This window comes from Myodes glareolus, chromosome 25 (genome assembly GCF_982192425.1).
Source record: "Myodes glareolus chromosome 25, mMyoGla1.1, whole genome shotgun sequence".
Taxonomy (NCBI): Eukaryota; Metazoa; Chordata; class Mammalia; order Rodentia; family Cricetidae; genus Myodes; species Myodes glareolus.
The window spans coordinates 7,564,776-7,589,840 of record NC_142050.1 but is presented as its reverse complement, the minus strand read 5'-3'; the positions used below and the strand labels follow the sequence as shown (position 1 = coordinate 7,589,840).

The 25,065-nt window shown below is 42.6% G+C and overlaps 1 protein-coding gene and 1 long non-coding RNA gene across 15 annotated transcripts in view; one reads left to right on the top strand and one right to left on the bottom strand.

The window, feature by feature from the left end:
* Ica1 (islet cell autoantigen 1) overlaps positions 1-25,065 on the top strand; it is a 141,723-nt gene that overhangs the window by 95,841 nt on the left and 20,817 nt on the right. For all 12 annotated transcript variants that reach the window (XM_087901779.1, XM_087901774.1, XM_087901782.1 and 9 more), the window contains exons 7-12: positions 5,545-5,670; positions 6,738-6,836; positions 18,544-18,641; positions 20,568-20,620; positions 23,165-23,224; positions 23,321-23,359. In XM_087901779.1, the coding sequence (XP_087757905.1) occupies positions 5,545-5,670; positions 6,738-6,836; positions 18,544-18,641; positions 20,568-20,620; positions 23,165-23,224; positions 23,321-23,359 (475 nt within the window). The remainder of the gene's footprint in view (positions 1-5,544; positions 5,671-6,737; positions 6,837-18,543; positions 18,642-20,567; positions 20,621-23,164; positions 23,225-23,320; positions 23,360-25,065) is intronic.
* LOC148117820 (uncharacterized) overlaps positions 1-25,065 on the bottom strand; it is a 91,989-nt gene that overhangs the window by 66,369 nt on the left and 555 nt on the right. The window lies entirely within an intron of this gene.

Sequence of the window (25,065 nt, the reverse complement as noted above, 5' to 3'; positions counted from 1 at the left end):
TGTAGAGCTGCTGAGGACAGGCAATGTATGACAGGGTCTGAGTCTCTGCAAGGAAGCCCTTAGAGGGCGTTGTATGAAGCTGTAAAGGTAACGCATAAGTTGAAATGAAGACTCTGGAATATCCGAAATGCTTGGACCATGGGGCATATACAGAAGAGAGCTGTAGGCACCGACTCGAACTGAAAAGGATGTAGTTTCATCTCACATGTACTCTTGAATCTCTCTCGGGTCAGCAGTGTTTTCTGTACTCAGCATCACCACTTCAGGCTAAAGCTCGGTCCTCCCCTTGCCTTTTCATCCTTCCTTATCCACCTTCGTCTCTCTCCTCCTGCCTCTCTGCACACTGCGCCAAGCGGTCTTTCCAAACTGAAAGTTTGGAAAATCTTGGCCCTCTCTTGCTTAACAGCCGCCAAGATTTTTCTACCATGTCTAGGTCAAAAACTAAAATTCTAAGCCCACAAGTAAGTCTGCCAGGATATGACCTGACTTTCTTCTGCCTCCTCTCACACCGCCTTGATACATGCTCTCGGCAGCCCAGATATGCTCATCCATATGGGTCTATGACCTGCTCTCCTGCCTCTTCCTGGGGCCTTTTCATTACCCAGCCCCTAACTCTCAAACTTGCAACTGGAGAACCTTTCACACTGGTAGCCATGCTCAGTCCTTTTAGTGTGTGTGTCCTTGTGTGTGTGTCCGTGTGTGTGTGCACGAGAGAGACGGGGCAGGGGGAGAGAGAGTTATCTCCTTAAAGAAAATCTAAAATTAAGAGTGGAAATTTTTTCTTTTGTTCTAAAAGGAAATAAGACCCTTAGAAAACAACAAAAGTACGCTCCGGTTACTTGGCTGTGGGGTAACATGAAGCCCTGCCCCCACAGGCTAGCCAAAGCAGAATGAACTGAGGATGGATCACTTTGCTTTTACCCTGGGTAGTTCAAGTTGGGGGCTAAAAGGTAGAATTTCACATTAGGAGGAATGAGTTCAGAGATATGCCTTGTCGTTTTGGCAATGGAGACATGGCTGCTTTCTTGAGTAAATTGAATTTCTGTTGCCTGTGGAAGACAAGACCCAGACTACAGAGGGTCTAATATGCATAATTACTTCCGAAAGTTTGGGAAATAAGAAGAGAAAGGTGGGGTAACAGAAATGAAATGAAGAAATAAACAAAAGGTGCATTTATTTGAATGAAAAAAATTTAAAGAGCCATGAAAACCACTGGAGCTCCTCAAGATGTCTATGCAATTGAATTGAATTTGTATGGGATGGAGAGGAAGGACAATGAAAACATTCTCACTGGTGCTTCTAAGGCTTATGAAATCGCCCTCACAGTGGGGGTCTGTGCTTTGCTGGGTTGTTAATGTTTTGTCCTCCACTAGCAAAAAGTAGGTTTTAGAGAGGAGACATGGGACGCAAACTATTAAACAAATTGTCCTGGATTCCAAATGCCCAGCACTGTCACATCCTCCTTGTTTGGCATGGAAAGGGCATAACATTTGGGAACTCAGCAGTGCGTTAAGTGTTTTAATAATCATTGTTGACACACAAAGCATATGGCCTCTCAGAACTCACTGGGTCAAAATCAAAATCCTCTCCATTTCTAAAATTATCCCTCAAAATCTGAACGAAATTCTCTGAGGCACATTTCAAACTATATGCCTTCATGAGTTTTATGTTATAAGCAAGGGACACAAGCAAGCAAGCAAGCTCTCTCATGGAATGTGAGCACTCATGAGTAACAGATCATATAAAGGGAAAATCAAAATCTGAACCCAAGGAAAAAGTCCAATTTGCATCTTATTAGAAAAATCTAGAACTTCCATCCAAGTAAGGTGGTCTTCTGCATGCGTAGATTTACTTTAAGAGCCAACTCTGGTACTGGCTCTTCTAAGAATCCCTCAGTTTCCTGACTGTTTACATCAATAATCTGTGGTTATAATCATACTGTGAAATAAAACCACCAGAACACTCAAGTACTTACAACAATAAACATCTCTTTATTGCTCATAAGTCTATGTTAACAGGGTGTTTCCATGGGGGGGGGGATGCGGAGCTACTCACACTGGTCAGTAGCCAGCTATGGGGCAGGGAAAGATAGTTAATGGCTGAGCCCCTCTCCTTAAGTCTCTTCGTGCCATGTGGCTCACACCCCTCCAGCTGGCCAATCTGAGTGTGTTCTCATGGCCATCACAGAGAAGGCACAGGGAAAGTGGAAACACGCTGGCATCCCTGCTTTCAAGTTTCCAGTCTCCTTACATCTGTTAGCCTCTCATTGTCCAACACCAAGTCACATGGCTAAGCTAGATTTCAGAGTTAGAGGAGACTACAAAGTCACAGCACCAAGTATAGGAAGATACAATAAGGACATTCCTTGGGACTTTAATGCCATCACCCTACAATGATGCCACCACCCAGCAATAATACTACCAACACCTTCCAATGGCCCCTACCCTAGCAGCACTCCTCGTTCGCTTGTCTGTGCTCTCTCTGGTCCCAGCTCTATGTTGTGGAATAAGTCTTTTTGCACACTGTGAAGAAGAGTCACTTGAATTGGTTTAATAGGAAGCTAAACGGCCAATAGCTAGGCAGGACTTCGGGGGCAAAGAGGACACTGGGAAGAAGAAGGCAGAGTTGCTGTCCGGTTACAGAGGAAGAAAAATGGGCAGTACAAAGGTAATGAAGTCATGAGGCAGAAAGTAAATTAATATAAATGAATTGGTTTAAGTTAAAACAGCTAGTTAGAAACAAGCCTAAGCTATCAGCAGAGCTTTCATAATTAATAAGAAGTCTATGTTGTTCCTGGGGAGCTGCTAGCCCTGGTGAAAAGGGCTGACTACTGGTCTATTCCTACACTTCTCTCATTGTTTATAATTACTAACTCTTCTCTCCTTCTTAGAAGCTGAGGATGCTCATAACAATGTGCATTCATTCATAAACTTCTAGTGACTATAAGTTGTAGTTGGATGCTCTTAACAATGTATATGCATTCTTAAACATCTAGTGACTATATTAGGATGCTCACACATGTTATTACTTTGCAGACAATCCCTGCTGTGCATAGCATAATGTCTGACTCATATGTACTCCATAACGTACTGAATAAGCACATACACAAAAGCTCATGTCCCAAACACGTTCATTCCCCTCTAAAGGAAAAGCCTTCTGAGGACAGATGTCTTTCTGGATCCCAGTTGAAGAGGCCCTTCTGGTTGAGTGATGCTGACCCTTGGTAATCTACAGTAAAAATTTCCACTGCTAAAATTCTGTCCATCTGGATTTCTTCTTCTTCCCTGACCCCCAGAAGCCCGTGTTCTTTCCATCTCTTTGCTCCTCTCAGAGGATGCAGAACATCAGAGATAGTTGACTCCTCTTAAACTCTTCTTACACTAAGAGCTCCCCAGGAGGGGAGACTTGAGTTTCCACTCTGCAGTAAAGAATAATCAATCCCCAGCATGTTTGTGCTCAGAGTGAGAAAAACTGAGAAGAATAAGTAGCTACTGCCCACTGGTCTCACCAGCACTACAGACAGAGAATTGAGAAGAATTCTTAGAAAATTCATGCAGCCATGGTTCTTGTAGGTATTAATTCTGTCGATGTGGTATTAAATGTTTAGCTTCATTATTTTCCGGTTGCCTACAATCCTAAAGGGGTACTTATATTTCTAGGTAGAATCAAATTTTAGGCTTCTTGATTTTTTCCAGGCAGTAAGTAAGGATGTTCAAAGGGGCTTAGTAGCATGGCTACTAAGTCAGAGAGTCAGCCCTACCCTAATTCAGCCCTTGTCCTGATGAAGGCTTAAGTCATCATAAGCAAGGGAAGGGCATTATAACTGCTTAAGTAGAATATAGGCATGGAGTGAGTAAATTAAATCAATCTTTCTATTTATACTTGTCATTCCTATTATTGTGTAATCCCATAGAAACCTGTAAACTGTGAATACGTTATGATTGATAGTGAAATAATTGTACTTCTATCAAATAATATAGTTACTTTCATGAAAAATAAAGGCACTACTTTCTTTTTAAGAGAAACTCACATACCTATGCCACAGCCCTTGTGTGAGGGTTACAGGGACAACTTGTGGGAGTTGGTTTCCTTCTTCTATTATAAGGAGTCCAGGAATTGAGCTCAGGTCATCGGGCTTGGTAGCATGTGTCCCTATCCACTGAGCCATCTGGCCAGCCCCCCCAAATCACTACTTCTGGAGCTGTTTTAAGAGCTTTAATTATGGAAATTAGAAATGGCATGGGAAGGTTCTTAATTCAGTCAACACATATGTATTCAGCACCTGCCTTGCACTAGGCTGCCAGATAAGGTAGTCGTGGATGAAAGAGACATTGTCTATGCTGCCTGGGACATTATGGTGAAAAGGCAATAAATAATAAGTCAGCATCGCCTTTAATACTCATCTGCCAGTTTCTAAGCTTCAGGAATTTTGTAAAATAATTTAATATTTGAATTTATCAAGTTGAAGACATTAAATATGTGTCAATTTTATACATCAAAAATAACTCACTAAAATGTAATTTTTTAAGTGACTGGCTTTCCTCATTCATAATATAATATGGTGACACTTTGGAATAGAGGGAGGGGAGATTTTGACTTCATGGTTTTTAAAGAAATAAATATGTATATTTAGGCAGGGTCTCATGTAGCCCAGACTGGCCTCAAACTCTCTAAGTATCCAAAGATGTTATGAAACTTCTGAGCCTTTCTCCTTCATCTCCAGTTTGCTGACTTCAGGAGCGAACCACTGTTCATGCCGTGTTGGGAGTATGAGGCTTCATGAACCCGACTTCAGCCCTTCACCGACTCAGCTCTCCCTAGTCCTCTCAATGTCAAAACTCTACTTTCTTATAACATAGTGCATGAGTTAACATCCGCACAACTTTCCTGGCCGCCACTCCTTCCTGAACTACAGTGCACTTCAAGGGTGGTGAGAGGTTTGCTGGTGTTCACCAATCAATAAGAAAAATTGAAAAGCTATTGGTAGGAATGTTTTAGGCTATGGCAAAATTCTTTGATATAATGCCTCACTTGGCTCCCGAAACAGCAAAATGATGTTAGTAGAAAAAAATAAAACCCAAGGAAGTTTAAAAATCAGTAAATAGGACTGTATCCATGATAGTTTCTGCATTTTAGTAAATGTTACTCAAGATGTTAATGTTAGGAAGTCCATTGAGAACTGTGTGGTAACTCAGCATCCAGTGTCTTGGAACACGATGGAGTCAAGAGTCTTTAGCATCTGGACATCTCCAAACTTCTCCTCTCTATGACTAGCCTGTAATTGCTCTGAGGAGACAGTGTTATTAATCTCATTCTGCAAAACATATAATTTGTATAGTCAGTCTGTTACAAAATTGGTCCTCACAGTTCTTATCTAGGTATTTTAGAAGTTGAAGAATGGCTGTCAGAGCAGCTCACTTGCCTGGAACTTTGATGGGGTTTTCTTAGGTAAGACAGAAAAGCCCTTCTCTGGTCTTTCCTCACCTGCAGATTTTAACCTCATGAAGGCTCGAGTGTCTCAGAGACTCGCCTTTACTTTTCTAGGTGCAGACACAAGTACGCCTTGCAAAAAAAAACTTTGACAAATTGAAGATGGATGTGTGTCAGAAGGTGGATCTTCTTGGAGCAAGCAGATGCAATCTCTTATCGCATATGCTAGCAACGTACCAGGTAACAAAGTAACATCTGTGTTAATGAACAAAGGACTGCCAGAGGCTTAGATAATGGGAAAATCTGTGTTTGGATGGAAAGAATGACCTGGGCATCACGGATTCTGAATGCATCCTCTTCTCTGCCCTTCAAGGCCCTGTAGTTTAATCAACACTATAGTCCCTGTGTACTGTACACACAGCAGAATTTTCCATTTCCCTGCACTGACTTTGTGGGTCCTTTCTGCCTGGAATACCTTTCTTCTTTCCCTGTGCCTTTTCCAGCTCTTGCTCGGGACCACTTTAGCACAATGCTCCATGCTGTGATTATTCAGCATCCTTGGTTTGTCTCTCTTGACACCGAGGTCCTTCAGTGCAGCCCTGTGTCTATCCTCAGTGCTCATAACTCCAAACAAGTGTGAAGCACCAGATGCTCAGTATTGTGGGAAAGTGAAAATTATTGTAACCCAATTTCTTTTCCTCAAAGAATTCAAAGTTTAGAAAGAACACTGGCGGCTGTAATACTTTACTGTATTTCCTAAACACCTAGAAAAGATGTTCTAAGCAGAAAAAAACTTTTAAGAATGCCATGGTGATACACACCTTTAATCCTAGCACTCAGGAAGCAGAAGTAGGTGGATCTCTGTCAGTTCAAGGCCACCCTGGTCTACAAAGCAAATTCCAGGTCATCCAGGGACACACCATGAGACTGTCTCACCATTACCACCCCCCTTGAGAAAAAGGAAGAGAGAGAGAGAGAGAGAGAGAGAGAGAGAGAGAGAGAGAGAAGAATGCCAATGAGGCTTTGAAGAGGGAGAAATCAAATGAGATGAATGGTTTTGGAGAATGGGCTGAGTGGGACAAAGAAGATGAGGGTGAGGTTCCAGGTGGTAGGAGCAACCTTAGCATTGGTGGGAATTTAGTTGGATGACATACCAAGTCTAAGTGAACTATGGGAGAAACAGGTACAAAGATGAGTGTAAATCAGATGAGACAACCTGGAAAGTCATAGATAAGACTACTTCTCTGGGGACCAGGGTCAGAAATGGGCGTTTGAGACTTTAGTGATCTTATCTTCTTTCTTTCCAGACTACTCTGCTCCACTTTTGGGAGAAAACTTCTCACACCATGGCAGCCATTCATGAAAGCTTCAAAGGTTATCAGCCATATGAATTCACGACATTAAAGGTATGAAAACCAGAGAGACAGCTAGCAAATCTGTGAAAATGCAGTTTTGTTTGGATTACAAGGCAAACCCAAGGCAGGGACTGGGCCTCTGATTATACATCATGATAATCCATACTCATTTGACATTGTTGAAGCAAGATCACTCACGAACAAGTAACTAATTACTTTTTGTTTAGGTTAGTTTTATTTTCTCATTACCTAGGTTGGAATTTAGGTTTTGTACAAGCTAGATTGTACATACTCTACTGTTGGAGGAGGGCAACATGGCGTCTCTCTGACTCTGCTTTTTTCCTCCCAGAATTCAGTTCTGTCTTCCCCACCTATCTAAGTTCTGCCCTATCAACAGGCCAGGGCAGTTTCTTTATTAACCAGTGAAAGCAACACATAGACAGAAGAACCTCCTACACCACTCTATGACTGAATTACATCCCTACTTTTTAATTATTAAATCTGAATATGCTCATCTGAGAAGATATATTTATTTCCTCTTATTTCTGAAAACTATCCCTTTATTCTGAAGTTATATTCAACATAGGATTTGAACTTTCCCTAAGACTATAGTAATATTTTCTAATTGAAAGAGCAACATTAAACCCAAGGATTCTTGCCTCAAAGGGGATTTGTGCAGTGTCTGATTCTCAGTGTTGAAACTGATTTGGAATTATCTCGCCCTAATGGTTGCTAGAAATGAATGCACATCAAGATAAGAAAGTGATTTTCATTCCAGAAGGATTTAAGAATTGATTGGAGAGAACAGTGGGTGCTTTGTTGTTGGGTTGTATACTTGAAAGAAAACTATCAGGCAAGAACTTGTAAAAGCAAACCTTGAAATTACTCAATTCTAATTTTTAAAACAATTTATAAGGGTCCACTTTTCTAAGAAAACATAAAAACCTATCGCTTTTTTTTTTTTGCCTTAAAATGCATCTCTGATTTTAAATGTTTCCAAGTCACCTACAAATTACAAAAAACACTGAAGTAGAAACCTTCAAAGACCTTATGTGAAAGTGAAGGTCTCAAGAGGGACTCAGGAGTGTCCACTTGCCCTGAGTGGTATCCAAGCTGTCCCGGAAAGGACACCTGGCCATGGAGCTGTTCCTCACAGTCCCTGCCTTGCTCAGTTGGTGTTCACAGACATGCCTCCTGGCGAATGCCCCCTGAATATGCACTGTTTCACTCTGTCAACTGTGCACACTTGCCAGGAGAGGCTTTTCATTTCTTATCCATCCTGTCTGTGTGTCATCTGCCAAATGTCCCACGCATCGTCAGCAAGCAGCCTCTGTCACACTGGCAATGTTACTATTGAATGCAGCTGCTTTTCTTCTTGGTGATTTACAGATGTGCTCAGCAGCTTAGGAAGTCATCCTCCAGAGCAAGGCAGATTACATTTACAGCTCAAGCTACCCACAGTTCTTAGCCTGGCCTGAGTAGACCGCAGACCACCCTTCCATGGGACACTTCTGGGCCATCTGATTATTGTGTTGTTGTTACTAGTTCATTTTTCTTTGTACACTATCAGGGTTGAACCTAGGACCTCATGCGAAAACACTCCCCTGCTAACTTGTGTTCCAAGCCCACATGTTTTCATTTTCATTCAGTACCAAATGTTACTGTTTTTTGAAACAGAAATGGGCCAGGAGACAAATAAAATAGCCCCGACCTCAAATATAATTTAAAAATTCCTAGTGTGTGAGTTTGTTTTATATAAATGACAGTATGAACTCAGGATGCTGCAGTTGTTACCCAAGCTTGAAAGAACACGTGTATCCTGGCTTCCTGTGCTGAGGAAAGTAAAGCTCCATGATCTTTTACTATGTTGTTCGCCCTGCAAAAAGGATCATACTGCTTATGTCAGAGTATTACTGAGCAGGAATTTAATGAAAGATTGACAGTCGTGATTTAGGACATAATTACAAATATTTTGGGCACACAGCTTTTATATCCCTTGACTTTCCCTTAAATTATAGTTAAATAATGGTACATAGCTTATTTATAATATAATCTTGTAGGATAAATATATCTCTTAAAATATAATGGTGTTACAGTCAAATTAATAGCAAGTATCCAAAAACTCATTAAATAGGCTGTTCTTTCATTAGCATGAAAAGAATGACATTGATCTAGGCCTTCAGTGGTAACACAAGCTGATAGATAATTATGTGGGCTCCCACTGGACATAATAGAATCCTGTTATATACAGGTCAGTATTTTTTATAGATAGACATACTTGTATATCAAATTGTATGCCATAAAATGTAAAAAGGAAATACATCAATTTCCTATGTGCTCTGATCGAGTATGATGATGCTGTTTGAATATCCAGAATTCTTGCATCAGTAAACATAGTCTGTATTTATAAAATTTTTATTTCATCCAAATGATCTTTCAAAACCTATAGTTTTAGAATGGCATTCTATATTGATAGTGGGTATTTTGAAATATAAATAAATGTTTTCACAATTAATTTGTCCTCCAGATTTACATAAGTAAATAGCCCTTTAAATGCTTTTTGGGATTCTGACAGGAAAGTGAACATTGTCTTAGGAGAGGCTTGCCAAGCAAGGTCTGGTAATGCAAAGAGGCCATTTGTTTTCTTTGCTTCAGGGTGTATTCTGAGTGTGTTGGTAATTGTGCCTTTGCAGCTGTATTTCCTGACTATTAGTTTTATGCTTGATGAAGGATGATAATTAATGTGTTAAACACTTGGTGTGTCCTGTTTGAGAGGGAGATTTTACTACAGCAGAAATGTATGGATACAACTCATGCTTCTGGAACTTCAAATAGACCTTCCTCTAAGAAATATATAATAGTTCTTTTGTGAAATAAATTCACTATAAAAATGAATCTCTACCTCATATATTCAAAATATTCAAGTGATGGTTTTGACCACTTACTGGAAATGCTTTTATGGAATAACTATCACTATTCTGTCCAGGCCTGAAGTGATTATAGTGATACTACCTTGGGGAGGGGTTAGGATCATTTCAATCTCAGGATAAGTTTTTAACATTCAATGTTATAGAAAATTTAGCTTCCATAGGTAATCACACAAAATGCGAATCTGATCACTGTAATGGCTCCAACTAAAACAGAAACAACTAACTCCTAGTGGCTGCCTGTAAAGGGTGAGTTTTCCCAAGCTTCTGCTTTCAAACAACAAATTGATTCATTGAAATGTTACTAAACATGCATATTTTATATGAATTACCATTAATGTATTAATTTTACACTGATTCCAAACCTGGGAATACCTTTCACATGGCAGGAATTATCATGTCCTGGGGCTAGGCATAGAATATTACTTGCTGGATCTGGAAAACGTTGTCCCTTTTCTGGGGGAGCAGTTTGGATTCGAGCTGAAAGCATTTTTAGAAACTAAATGGAATTCTGTCTCATTAGGAGAGAAGTGCCTTCTTAAGTTGGCAGCCCTTAGATGTGGTTGTTTGCTTCATCCTTCTGGGCTATCACTTATGCATTTCTCCGTGCATCCAGGGCAGGCGACAGCCACAGAGGAGTCAAGTGGCTTACCCTGGCATCTACAGTTCCTTTTACATCAATCGCCTTTCCCTCCCTACCCGGGCGTTCTGACAGCGGGTGGTGCTGGACGTTTTTATAGGGATATTAGGGTAAGGGCTAGGCCCTTACAGCAGAGGTTGAGGTCTGGGCCCTTTACAACACAGTAGTAGACCTACACTTCGAAGGTGAATTGAAGGCCACATGCTCTACTTTGTTTGTATTACAGGGCTATTGAGGTTCGCTTTCATTTGTTTAAGACAGAATCATAACCTACACTGACTTTAAACTCATGTTCCTCCTACTTCAGCCTCCCAAGTGCTGGATTATAGGTGTGTATGATTAAAGCACATTTTTTTAAATGTGAGATAGTGTTTCACTATGAAATCCAAGCTGGCCTGAAACCCACATTCCTCTCGTTGCACACCTGAGTGCTTGGATGCCGTCTTATTTTTGAAGCCATTAAAGTGCTTGAGTTTAACAGAAACGGTCAGTTGCAGGGTATAACCCTGTGATACACTTCCCGTCAGTGCTTTGCCTAGGTTTTTCCTTTTTGCTCTTCACATTTTCAGATAATATGATAAAGCACATAAGAGCACAGCCAGCCAGCCCAACTCTGCCAATGCCCAGCTGTGCCAGTGGTGGTGAAGGCAGTAATGATGAGGTGGTAGTGGAGGAGCTGCTGCTGGGGGTAGGGGGGTTGGCACAGTGAGCTGGTGGAAGAGGCTGCAAAAGTCAAGACTGTTGGTGTTTCTGTGGGTGTTGGCTTATAATGGTAGTGTTGCTGTTACTGAGACTGGTGGAGGTGGGGGAGGAGGTCGTGGGGACAGGGGTATTGGTGGTGAGGGTGATGGCAGATGAGATGGTGGTGGCAGTGGTGGGGGTGGAAGGCATAGCAAAGGCCTTCACCATCAGCAGTGGTGATGCTGCTGATGAAGCCAGCCACGGAGAGCATCTGGGAAGAGGTTTCATTGGGGTTGCTAGGTCTAGCAGCCCAGTTTCAGTTATTTTCTTAATGTTTTCATCTTGGATTGTTAGTTTGATAGCCAGTCTCACAGGTAAGGTTGTCAATGACAGCTCTTACCAGACCTCAGTAAGGACCAACCTAGCCCATGCCCTCTCTGGTTTCTACTGGACATCTGGCAGTGTCTATTCCCAAACCTGGCCTTCAATCCCACAGGCCTTGGTCTGCTCTCAGATAATTTTCCCCAGGAGTGGGAAAGCCAGAAAGGCAGGAGGGTGTGCCATTCATTAGCCCGGCTAGCTCTTACCAATACCAATTGAATTTGCAACTTGCACTTGGTGTGTGCCAAGATCTACCTCTAAGGAAACCTGAACTTAAAAACTTAACTCCAAGCATGTTCAAAAATACCACTGGAACGGCTGTGGTTGTCCCTTCTTCTCTCTGGGGTGTGGGTGCCAGCTCTGGGGCATGGAACATCATCCTGGAGACCAAAATACTCTTAGGTTTCAAAAGACAAAAACATCCTTTTCTGAGTTTTGTTTTTCTCAAATGCATATGCTGAACAGCCTTCTTCCACCCACCTCCACATTTCTCAGCCAGTCACTCGAGCATCTACCAACAAACCACATGGCTCTGTAGCAACTTGCTTTGAAAATAATGCCATAATAGTTTTTATGAAAATTGGGTAAATATCTCTGCAATGCTATTTTAGTTAACAGTCCCAACAAGGCAATTACTCATGGCGAGCATCCAGAATATTTTTTTTTCTACTTTAAAGATTTTCTCTCAGAGTCCTTACTTTACAGAGTTCCTAGCAATGCTTTTTCCTTTCTTTTTCCTTCTTCTTTCTTTTCCAAGCTGTTCCAGGCCAGATCATTGGGAAGAACAAATGTGGAGGCATATCCCAGTCATTGGGGAGAAGGGAATAGATGAGATGACCAGGGCCACCACTGAAATCCGAGCTGGGCACGCCAGTGCTTCGCTTGTTGTTTGCTGCTCTGCCTTCTGGTGATTGGCATGATTTCTCCCTGGCAGCTGGTCACTCGGGCTCTTCTCACAACAGGGTGGGACTTCTCCTGCCCCTACCTTACTTGTCCCCTAACTTCTCTTTGCAGGGAAGAAAAGAATACCCCCAACTGTTTAGGTAGTTATTCTGTGCCAGACGGTCTGCTATGAAATAATGTCTAGGAGAGTTTTCATACAATATGTGTGAGTCTTAAACGTACCTAAGTTGAGGTTGCAATTAATAGCACTGTTAGGTTCAAGCATTAGCTTATAGAAAGTGCCTGTGTTTTGTTAACCCTCAAATTATCTTTGGAACACATGGGTATGTTCAGTCCTATTCCCATGTTTCAAATGAAACTGGAGCCCAGAGACAGCTAGTAATGTGCCCACAGCTCTGGCCTGCGCAACAGCTCTGGGAACACAGAAGTTCAGGCATTTACCACCATGCTACGCCCTGCTTCCCACAGGCACTTCTGGCTGTGAAGCAGGTGAGCGGGAGAAAGCAGAAATGCCACCTTTAAGAAGAACAGCCATAACTTCCAATTAAAAATAATACTTTGAAGTTTTCTCTTGTAGATGAAAACTATAATTTATGTGGCAGCCCCTCAAATGCCTGGGAACGTATGGCTCCTCTTTAAGAAAGTGGAATGGCATCCGCTTCCCATCCTCAGCACTTCTTATTAAAGGGCAAATGAAGTAAATGTCCTTGGTTCCTCTAGACCTTTTCTTAAACAGTGCAGTTTTAAAGACAAATTCAAGTCTAGCTTCTAATTGTCTATGGCTGAGTAGCCTGGGGCAAGTTACTTCACCTCTCTGAGTCTCCATGGTCATGCCAAGAAACCAGAGAAGCTTAGGAGGCTCTTTGAAGCCTGAGAGTGTGGACTCAGAGTGTAGAACCTGTCACAAGGTGACCACTGAACCCACTGGGCTTCCTCTAGACCCTTCAGAATCCTGACCAGAAAGATTTGTACTGTTTGGTACTATGCGTTCTTCCAGTTTAGCCTTCTAATTGTTCCTAAAAGTGTATCCATGGAATTATCTCCATGTTCTGGTGGGTAAACTGAGGTCTGAGAATATTGAAAACTGTGTCCATGTCAAAGCACTGCTTGATTTATCTCCAAAGACTGCCTCTTTCCAGCTCCCTGTGATGCCGTCCCACCAACAATTCCCCATGTCACTTTATAAGATTATATGTCTTCTGATGATAGCTTTCCCCCTCTAATTTTACTTTGCTCTGTTGTTCTACAGTTCAGTTCCCAATTAGCTCTAGTACTAGATTAGTAGGATCCCTTTTATGGTGTCATTTGTCCGGGTGGGGGAAGTGTGTGGTAGGGAAGAGGAGGACATATGTTCTAAAGGTCCAGGAATCGCATGGTTGGTGCACAACATGTCCTCTGCTTTTCATTCCTCACGTGTTACTAATTACATACACACAAACATACACACACCCAACCGAATGCAGCATCTTTTGACCATACGCAACTATTTTAAGTGCTTTTGTTTCCTTTTTTGACAATGATTTGGCACCTTCGTTTGTGTATAGTATAATTAATGGAAAGTAGCGTAAGAAAGTAAAGCGTCTCATTAGGAACTACAGGAAATGCTACTCCGTTGTGTAAGTTGGGCTTCAATCTGGGTTATTAGAACTGGCTGCTGGCCTTTTGTCTCAGGAATTTGTTTTGTTGAGCAGTTTTGCTTTCTTTCAGATGAATGTTGCCGTTGCTTTTATTTTCCTAATACAGGAAGTAGTAATTCCCTTTATTATATTAAGCTGTTTCCTTTTTAAGACACGTTTGCAAGCTGGGCCTGCACATTTCCTTTGCCACGCTGATCTTACATATATTGTGTGTGCTTCCTGGAGCCATTTGTGCACTGATGGAAACTGTTAGCCTGACCAGGGAAAGGCTACTTGGTCTGAAAAAGCCTTGTCAACCACAGAGAACCTTCCAGTCAGGGGGGTGACACTGTGCACTGCTAACATGCAGTGATCTTCACAGGCAGCTTGAGCGCAGGGCTGAGTGGGTTGAGGTTTAGAAGCAGAATGCTTCGGAGTTTTCATTTCTGGCCACGGATTCAAATGTGGCTTCTGTCGGCCAGCAGTTGGAAACAGTTCTGTCCGATGGCTATTTCTTCACACACAGCCCCAGACCTGTTCTCTTCATTTTGCCTGAGTGCGATGACATTCAGAAAATGCTGTCCCTCCAGACTTCCGCAGAGGCTATGGGGTCAGGTGGTTTTTTTGTTTGTTTGTTTGTTTTAATCTAAACTGAACTTCAGAATAATCTGAAAAGTTCATTTCCAACATCCCTGACCCCAAACTCCCCCAAACCATTTATCCATTCCCCGTGGCCTCTGGTCGAGGCAGGAAAGTATTCCTCCATCCTACAGAATACTGTGCACTGGACAGTCACACCGGAAGCTATTTTTTAGGTCAGCTCGGGATGCAAGCCTTTGAACTTGCTTTTATTTTTTTTTTCTTTCAGCATACTCCATCGTCCCTGAGAAACAAGCTTCGTGCATAGTTCTGCCTGTGTCTTTTTGATTTCACTTTGTTTGATCTACAAGTCCTACTTCAGACTTGCCCATTGACAGTGTTCTAAAACTGGTCCTGCTGGCGAGTGTACCACTCTGTGAATGTATTGGAAATCTTTGACTTACAACTTTAGAAATGTTTGAATTCTGTGGCATGCAGATTGCATCTCAGATAAGCTGATGGGTGTGAACACAATATGCTCCTTCAGTCAAAATTCTCAAAGCAAATAAATAAGCTCTTGTGCTTACTATTAATTTTCCTGGTGGTTTTATAGGCCTCTTTATAGTATTTGCCTGAACCTTTAAGTTTCTTAGCCAAATAGATCTAATTTTTAAAGTTGGCATTATATACATTAAATTTCAACCAACAAGTGTATATTTAGCACTTCCCAAGCTGCAGAATCTAAATTATCATAGGAACAATAGTAATGTAGGAAGAGACGAGCAATTGTCACAGGAATTATTAATAGTAAATTAAAGTAGCAATTGGAGCTGCAGCTATTCTGTTGGGAAAGCACAATAGTGTCTTAAGTGTGACTGCGGTGACAGGGAGCTAACAATTGAGTCCCTGCTAATGGCCCAACAGGGGAAGGGCTTGAAAAGAAGCAATGAGTGGTTTACATTACAATGGGATTGTCTGAGAGCTGCTCAAGTGTGGTCAGGAGGGGTGGTGGGCTGGAGACAGGAGGAATGAGAACCATGCAACTGTCAAGGGCATCTTGGGGTTTTAGACAAGGGCCATGGCAGCTAGACGCAGCCCACTGAAGCAGACGTGTCCATGGGCTGCCCAATATTGATTGACACGAAGGAAACACAATGAGAAGATAATTGGGCGAACCAGGAGGTCTGGACAAGTGTCATAGGATCTAAAAGTGAGTCCTGGGAGCCATCAGAGCCTTGGCTGAAAATACTCCTGCCTTCACTCTGACCAGAGCTGAACCATTCTATGGAGAATAAAGCTTCTGTTAGAGGGTGTGTGTGTGAGAGTGTGTGTGTGTGTGTGTGTGTGTGTGTGTGTTGCCATGATTGGCAAATGTATTGAAAAAATATGCGCTTGACATCTGATGAACTCCCACTTTCGGTGACACGTTTCTAACACACTTGCACACCCACACATTCTCACACTGTTTTTACTGGATGTTTGAGTGTATAAAACAAAGCCATCTAGAGCACAGTCCAGATCCATTGTGCCGTTTGTTACAATCCTGTCCTTTGTAACATTTTCCCCTCATAGTCTAGTACACAGCCACTGACCATGTATTGTGTGTAGTTGCCATGTATTAGAGACACAGAGTACAAAAGTGTGAGGGAACAAAGGAGGCAGAATGGCCAATGGGGACGAACTGAGGAAAAGAATGTTCTCCCTGCGAGGCCCTGCTGGCCACATGATGGGATCTCCGGAGACTTTGACTCTTGCTGATTACATCACAGCCACTGTGGCTTCTCCACAGGGCTCACTGTTCCTACCTTTGCGTCTTTGCTTCAGGCTTTTCTTCTCACCTAGTTGTCCACGGCTGGTTTCTTCTTGTCACTTAACTCTTAGCTGAAGTGCCATCCCCAAGAGAGGACATCCCATTCCCTGAAATAATCTGATCTTTTTTTTTTTTGTCTCCCTGCCTGAACACATCACTTGCTAACACCTTTTGTCCCCCCACTGGTGTCCTAAAAAAAATCCCAAACGACATCTTACACAGGGTAGACACGTGAAACCTATTAGTTGAATGAATGTACCGATTTAATGTCCAGAGGCGGGGAGTCATTAGCAATAATGGCAATGCTGCACAGACAGGCTTTATGCACTAAAATGCCTCAGAACTTAAATCAAGGACATAGACTCAATGAAGAGACCTTGGGTAGCAAGGTGGCTCAAAGGCTCGCACTGGCTGCCAAGCTTGAGAGGGTGAGTTTATTCCCTGGAACCCATGCAGGAGAGCGAGAGAACTCCTGCGAGTTGTCCTCTGTCCTACACACATGCACCCTGGCACACCCCTACCTCCCACATACAAAATAAATAAATGCTTAAAATAGACATAAAAGCCTCGATTGTACATTAGAATTTTGGTGAGTGAATGAATGCACACTCATATATTTTAATATTAAATGTTCACAACGTGTAAACTATTTTATATCTTCAATTCTGAGCTGTTTTTTATACACAAATTATATTGGTTAAGAAAGTACATAGTATCTATAAAAAAGGCATACCATAATCAGATTATAGATGCAACCTGGTGTCAAAAAAATGTTCTCAAATCTGGAGTGCTCAGTGAAGTTGTGTGGAAAGTAGCAGTAATTGATTTGGGCTTTGAAAGGACTTGGGATTTCTGGGGTGAGCAAGTGGGAAGAACAAAGATGGACGGGAACAATAAGCACACAGACGACTCCCAGGAGACAGCTGTAACTGAATAAAAGGGCGTGGTTTGCAGACAGCGAGAAGCAGCAGGAGCTGGGGAAGGTAGCATCACATTTAGGTTACTTAAAGTCAGGCAGAGAGAGGTTTGTAGATTAGGCATGGAGAAAAATAAAGAACTATTGTAAATTCTTGAGAACAAGGGTAGTATGATGGCATGGATATTTTAGGAAGATTACTCAGTGTGGGGACTGAGCTAGGCTGGCAGTTGCGGGGGGAGACAGCAATATCCATCTGGTGTCCGGAGCAGACTCCAAAGTCAGCCTCGGCTATGCTTTGCCTGGGCACAGCATTAGCGTCTTCACCCAGACTTCCAGTCAGCCATCGCTAATCAATCTGCGCTGGCCCCAAGTCTGCCTGCCTCCTCGGAGTGACAGCAGAGAAATGACCATAGGAATGAGAGCAGAAAGGCAGGGAGGCCCAGAGGATGGCAACCTGGACTTTAGTAGCTATGAGAATGGAAGAAGGATGAATGTCTTGAGATAGTCCTTTTGTCTTGGTAGGTTTTGTGTGCATCATTATTCGTTGTTAGAGAAACATTGGCTTTCTCTTTCTGGGTCTCTGTTACTGGTGTGCAGTTTGTAAGGACTTGCTTTGTTAAAACAAAAACTTCCCTTAAATATTTAATAAACCTTTAAAACAGTAGCTCTAGCAAATGATGTGCCAACCAAAACAAAGAAGAAAGTCTATTGCCTGTTTTTAATCTACAAAGACTTGGGGAGACACCTGCTCTGTCCTTCCGTGGGAGTTAAGCTGTCAGAATATGTTAGGATGCTATTTTGTTCTTTTCTTTAAAAAAAAATAGATTTTCATTAGCTGCTATTTTTAAAGATGAGTTTTAAATGGCAAAATAACAAACAAAATTACACATAAAATGCAGTCACCTCAGCTTGGGAGGCAGCGGGGAGCCTCTGCTGTGTGAGAGTATGGGCTACAGGCTCAATGCCGTGTTTATCCCAGCTGCATGCCGTCGCCGGAAAGCAAAGTTCACAGTGACCAAAAGGCCTTTTCTGAATAACTTATCCCAAAGGGGAAAGCATAAACCCAGTGGCAAATCAACCTTCCCTTGTAAACTATAATTCTTGGAACTATCTGAGAACATTGTTGCTTCACCATAGAGGGCTTTTCCTGTGTCCACTGAGCCGGACAACCTCCGCAAACCTCTGACCACGGTGTGGGTACAAGCACTGACTTGTGACGATTTTTACTGATGACTTTTCTTTAACATTCTCCCCACCCCCCATGTTTTCTCTCTTTCTTTTTACCTGTGACTTACGATCAAGAGCTTACAAGATCCTATGAAAAAGCTAGTTGAGAAAGAAGGGAAGAAGAGCACCCCACGGAGGGAAAGCCTGGAGGCTGCCGCACAGGAGCCTGAGCAGTAAGTCCCCAGCCCTTCCTCTGGATGCATGTGTCCTTCTCACAGGGGAGGCTAGTGCAGTCCTCAGAGCCAAGCCCAGTGAGCCCATGGACACCCAGGGCTGTCCTCACCATCCTACCCTGTCCTCACCATCCTACTGCCCTGGGAAGAGTTTCTCGGCTGGGAAGGAAAGACAGGTGTCCCCATGATGGCTCTGCGGGCTCTTCTGCTGTCTGGTTCTGGCCCTCTCTGTGGTCATCAGCACTCACAAGAGATCCTGGACGGGAATCCCCCCACCTTTCCTCTTCTTGAAGTCTATGGCTTATGAAATTGTTTAGCCATGCGTGTAGTCTAGAAACGTGTGGGATTGTGGCCTTTCCCCCCTCACCACTCCGGCTTTCTGCTCTCCTCTCTGAAGCAGAGGACAGCCCAGAGTGCAGGAGGAAGTGGCTCCCCGGCCTCCATTTCTCACCTGCCGTCATTTAGAAACACGAAAGTGACTACGCATGCAAATGGCACCTGATTCCTAACCTACCCAGGGAGAGAAACTTTGAATGTGCAGCCTGGTCTCTGGAGATGGGTGGCTCTGGACCGGCTGGCCTAGGAAGGCACAGGAGCCGTCATTTCCCAGCTCTATGCCTTGTCTACACCTCCAACATTCAGATGGCAGCTTTCTGGTTAGACAGGCTGACATTTTTACTCTAGTTCTCAGAAAGTTTGGGATATGTTTTTAGTTCCATAGAAATATCTGCTCCCAACATTAGCTCCTTTTTAATTTTAAAGAAAACCCTGGAAAGTTTCTCTGGTGCAGAATGCAGACAAGTTTTCATAGGCTGTGATAGGGACCTGCATAATTGCCTCCTGGCAAGGAGCATCCAGTGACTACCTGCTGCATGCTGGCACGGCATAGGAACTGCTGCATGCTGGCACGGCGTAGGCGCTGCTGCATGCTGGCACGGCGTAGGTGCTCTCTGTGGAAGCCCTTCTCCCATGGATCCACCATGTATTCAGTTTACCCATGTCCACACTGTGTAGAGAATGTGTAGCTTGGGGATGGTAAGGTACTGTAGTGAACCCCATAGAGGCCATGCCAGAGTATGTCCCACACAGCATCCTTTTATCATATAAGTGAATGCAATCCAAATAAAGCATTCGTCTTTACTCAGAAGAGAACTGCATAGGACTCTCTCATTGTGTTGCCTTTCACTAATTCGGGTTGCTCAAGTGTCTTAGCACCTCTTCTTTGAGAGCTCCGAAAGCATACCAGTCACTATTTTAAATGACAGTAGAAAGTTACGAGGAATTTTGTTCAGAAATAGCAGGTAAACGCTAGGAAGTACCAAGTGGGTGTGGGGTGCTGGAGGGTCTGCCTGCAAAGTCCTGGGAAGAGTTTATTCCAACGGGCAAGCGCACCTGGGTTTGGGAGGGACCCTGTCCTCCACCTTCTGTGTAGTTTTCCATCTCCTTTAGCACCAGGGATATAGAATTAACCACTGCCAAGTCATTTCTTTCTATAGCTTTCCATAGCAATAACTATGTAAATGCACTGCAGTTATCCCTGTGTGCCCATCAAGATGTTTACAGAGCATTTGCCTTATGGTGATGCTGTGCCCATGTATGAAGATGCTGTGCAGTGTTCCAAAAAACAAGCAGTGCTGTCTCTTCCGCAGAAAATAGATGCCGTACAAATGACTCTCTTTCTGTGTCTCCGTCTCTCTTTCTCTACCCCTGTTTCTCTCTCTCTCTCTCTCTCTCTCTCTCTCTCTCTCTCTCTCTCTGTGTGTGTGTGTGTGTGTGTGTGTGTGTGTGTGTGTGTGTGTGTGTGTGTGTGTTGAGGAGGGCAGGGGTTGTGGTAAATGAAAAAATAGATACTGCACTGAAGAATATAGCTATACCATAAACATAAATTTGCAGAACTGTGTAACTTGGCCTTCCTTTTATTTTAAGGTTAATTTCTCTGGAAGATGAGAGCCAGCACGAAGAATCCTCTCCTTGTAAGGGTGAGTCTTAATTTCCGTTTCCATTGCTGCAGAGATCCTGCTGTAATGCACAACAGCCAACTTGTTTCTCTTTCTGGTAAATTACATCTCGGTTGGTTTTTTTTTTCCATCTGAAGTAAAGGCTATATTAATCTGCTTCCTGTAGTCTCCGATATTAGTGCTGCCAACCCTTTAGTAGTACCAAGAGACAGTGTGTGGTTTGAACCAGAAACTTCGGCATCCTCCATGTGGTGGGACATGGCAGATAGCCGCCCCTTTCCAGGAGATAGAATTTCTGGGCTGCTCTGAGTACTAATTTCTGTATCGTGATAATAGGTTTCTCTTATGGCAAGCCAGCTCAAGCTGAATTGAAAAAATCAAAGAACAGGTTTCTTTAAGCAAAGCAACTCCCCAGTGAGTTCTCCGGTCCCAGAGATAGAGGCAGGAGAAGTTCTGCAAGAAGTTGATATAGCCTGTAGGTGAGGGGTGATGACCTATTTGCCATAAGCTGGGTATGGTCAAAAACTGAGCACTTTTGGCGGGGATTGGGCTGCTGGCAACTTCAGGAGAGGAGCTGCCCTGGCCGCCAAGAATGGGGAACTGGGCTTTTTGGCACCTTTTCTTTCCTGGAGTTTCTCTGAGAGGGTGGGGTTTGGAGAGAGAGAGGGGAGTGGGGTTTTCTGGATCAAGCAGGAGTGAGCTAGAGGTTTCAGCCCAACAGGTAGCCCTAGCTCCAGGTCTTAGTGCAATCTTAATATCACATCCAGGGTGTGATCGATCAGTGGTGATTTCTGGGTGGGCGTTACTCATTGTTGAAGACAGATTGCTCAGACTTTGCCCTCCCAAGTGAATCCTCAGGCCACATTAAGGAGTGGCACCAGCTCCATCAAGGTGAACTGAAGCCTCCCTTAGGAGGAGGCTCTGCACAGCGGGAGGTGGCCTTCTGCTGTCACTGGCTCCTGCATGGCTGCCAGATTTTCTGTTGACTCCTTATCATAAAGGTACAGACTGAGGAAAATTGTAGTAAAAGCAGTATGTATCAGCACTGAACCTAGTAAAAGAAACCATCTAGCCTTCTGTTCAGTCAGACCCTCCTGGGGACACAGTCTCCTCTTCCCTGCTTGAGCCAGACTAAGGAAGCCTGCCCAGGAAAGGAGATGTGCGAATCAAGTCCTAGAACTGCTCTTCTGCTCCGTTCCTCCTCACCCTGGCTCTTCCCTCTTTTCCAAATGGTTAAAGCCATTTGCTATTGTAAGACTTGTCAAAAGAAAAGATATGTCTGAGCAAAGGAATGAGCCAGAAGAACCAGGAAATGTAAGAAAAGCAAAATTCTAGAGTCTGAGAAAAGTAAGGGCTAGGCCTGATTTTGTAGCCCTGGACAAACTGTCTGTGTTGATCCAGGCCTCCAACCTCAGTGCCCCTCTGTGAACCGTTGTATGGCACTTAAGGTTATAGAGTAGAACATACTTAGTTCTTTGGGAAAATGTCAACTCCAGTTTATTATATTCATAGAAAAGTTTCAAATCTATACAATTTATATAGATTTGTACAGTATATGAAAATGCAAATGTTCCTTTTTATATAATTTAATTGGTATGATATTTGCATACACTTTTGAGATTGGGATCCGTTATCATTAAGTGGCGTCTGTCTTATTCTGGGACCTGTTGAAGGTCTAGTGAACAGGAGCAAACTGAGTTGAGACTAATGTGCCTACTCACACATGTACAGCCACACTTGATTGCTTATTGTGAGCCTCAGCTAGTTCAGGGGACAGTTTCCCCACGTCCCTTAGTCCCTGCCGCTGCTACTTCCCGCTACCAGAATCCGAGCCCAGCGTGGTGTTTATAATAATCAATGAGCCTAAATAGAAGCCCCCTTACACCCAAAGTCCACTTGATATAATCTTCCCTTCTAGTGTTCTATATTTGATGGGTACTTTAAGTGTGAAATGACCTGTTTCTTCCACTAAAGTGTCATACAAAGTATTACCTGCCCCCAGCTTTCTGTCACCACCGATCCGCCGCCTTACCCACCAAGCGTGCCCTTAGCGTCTACTGGTCTTTCTAGTGTCTCTGCAGCTTTTCTCAGAATTAGAGAATACAGGGTTTTCAGCCTTTAAAAAATAAAGATTCTATATTGAGAATTCGATATTCCCTTTTTCATTTGAGCCAGGCCTATGTGGTTAATATTTGTTAGTAATACCAAGTGATAACCGATGACTTGTCATTCATTTCCCATGGGTGGAAATACAACAATATAATAGAGTATCATGTGGGTTATCTATCAAACAAAACAGAGATTCTTTAGAAATGTCGAACTTAGATTTAGTTAAATGAATTAAATAAAATAGAAATTCCAGATTTAAATTTGGAAATCAACAGAGACTCCAAATTTAAATTCATTGAGAACCAATATCTGATGTAAAGGGAAATTGAGAAACACTGCCTTACATGAGCTAGTTGAAATTTTTCATGTTTTCTAACAGTGTATTTACCTCACACATAGCTTATAAAATGTACCACTGTGGGCTGCTCATAACCAACTGCATACGTTGTGTTTCAGCTGAAGAGAAAAGTCCTCTGTCTCCTGTAGACAAAAGCTCTGTGCAAGATGCATGCGCAGGTAATCTAAAGACAGACTTCCCAGTTTTCATGATTTACTCAAACTCTGAGTGAAATGGAATTAACTGATGGTTTATTTTCTTTCTCTTCTCTTAAGGACCAATAGATGAACTATTAGACATGAAACCCGGAGAAGGTAAGATTTACACATTCGTCGAAGTTTATAATTTGATTAAATTAAGTTCTCTTTTATTGGTGCAAGAACATTCAATAGCTATCTCTTTAATTGCTTTCCAGTTATAAACAAAAAATTTAGGTGACAGCCATTATAAATTACCTTACCTATGCTCAAGCAAGATATAATATGCATGTTATTATTATTTAATTAGATAATGTTTTTAAAGCTGAAAATTATGACAAAGGTTCTATGCTGTAATAGAAAAACTAACTTTCCAAATGAGATATGTGAAAATTTTGAATTTTGTTCCTCCCATCAAGGACCTTAACTAATTTGCTTCATATACAAACTCTGTAAGCCTCAGTTGTTCTTGCCTGTAAAATGGGACCAAGCATAGTAACCTCGCCAGGTAACTGTCAGGAATGGAATTCAGGTATGAAAAGGTTATTTTGTGGCTTCTGATGCAGGGATACTCTTGGAACGATGGCTTGTTGAGAAAGGAGGATTGGGAGCATTCTCTAGATGGTATACAGTGCTGTATGTTTATTGAACCTTAGTAAACCAAGTTCATTAGACTTAGCAATCTTGTGATGGCTTCTAAATAGCCACCTAAAAGAGAATTCAGGACCCTGAATTTAGATGAGACTCTTGGTGCTGGGTCATCTAAGGAGACTGAGTGGTTTCTCCGTAACCAATCCTAGCCTTTGCTTTTCATTCAAGCAAAGGTTTCCTTTAAATGGTTTACTAAGAGTGAAAATGCCCCTGAGACTCTGAGCCAAACATCAGAAAATCCCTTGGCCTGGAGATTGGCATTCTGTCCTGATCATACAGGTTCTTTACAGCACAGATACTGACCCAAGCCACCCTGCGGACCTCGGTTAAGTATGGTCTGATTCAGCTCAGTCTGAACTTGGCCTGTTAGACGGTGTGCTATTGTGAAAGATGCTTGGGACAAACATTTAAAGGAAGGAAGGGTGGTTTATCTTGGCTCATGGTTCCAGTCCATGGTCTGCTGGCTTTTCAACTCTGTGGCAAGGCAGAAACATTGTGGAGGAAGAGCATGGTGGAAAAGCCGCTCAGCCCGAAAGTGGAGCAACAGGAAGGAATCAGCACGGAGACACACCCCGAGCTAGCCACTTCCTTCATCTCAGGACTTCCACGGTTCCACCACCTCCCAATTAGTTACTTAAAATTTGAGTCAGTCAGTGGGTCAGCTTGATTAGGGCAAAGCCCACATGGTCTAGTTTTCTCTGAAACACAGATACTCCTAGAGGTGTCCTTAATTATCTCCTACATGGCCGTCAGTCCAGTCAAAATTCACCATCAAGGTATGGACAGAATCCACAGAGTATTAGAGAGAAAAAAAGAATCTCTCAAAGATACAAAATCACTACAAGTTTTCCAAGAACTTCCCAGGACTTGAAATATAGACTCACAGGTGGAAGGCTCCTTGCCTTGTTAATGTCTTACTGGAGGCATCATGCTATGCAATAGTCCATCAAAATGGTGCAGATTGGTAAACCAGAAACCGTACCAAGTAATGAAATGAATGAACAAACAGTGTGGGTGGCCATTCATAGCCCCCCCCCACTCTGGTTTAAGAATAAAACATTTTAATGGAATAAAAAATATCCTTTATAAATTATTTTGGAGTACTGAAATATTTTAATCTTACTAAAATGATATAAGGATAGTACAGCGAGCCCTAAGTATCTGCCAGCCAG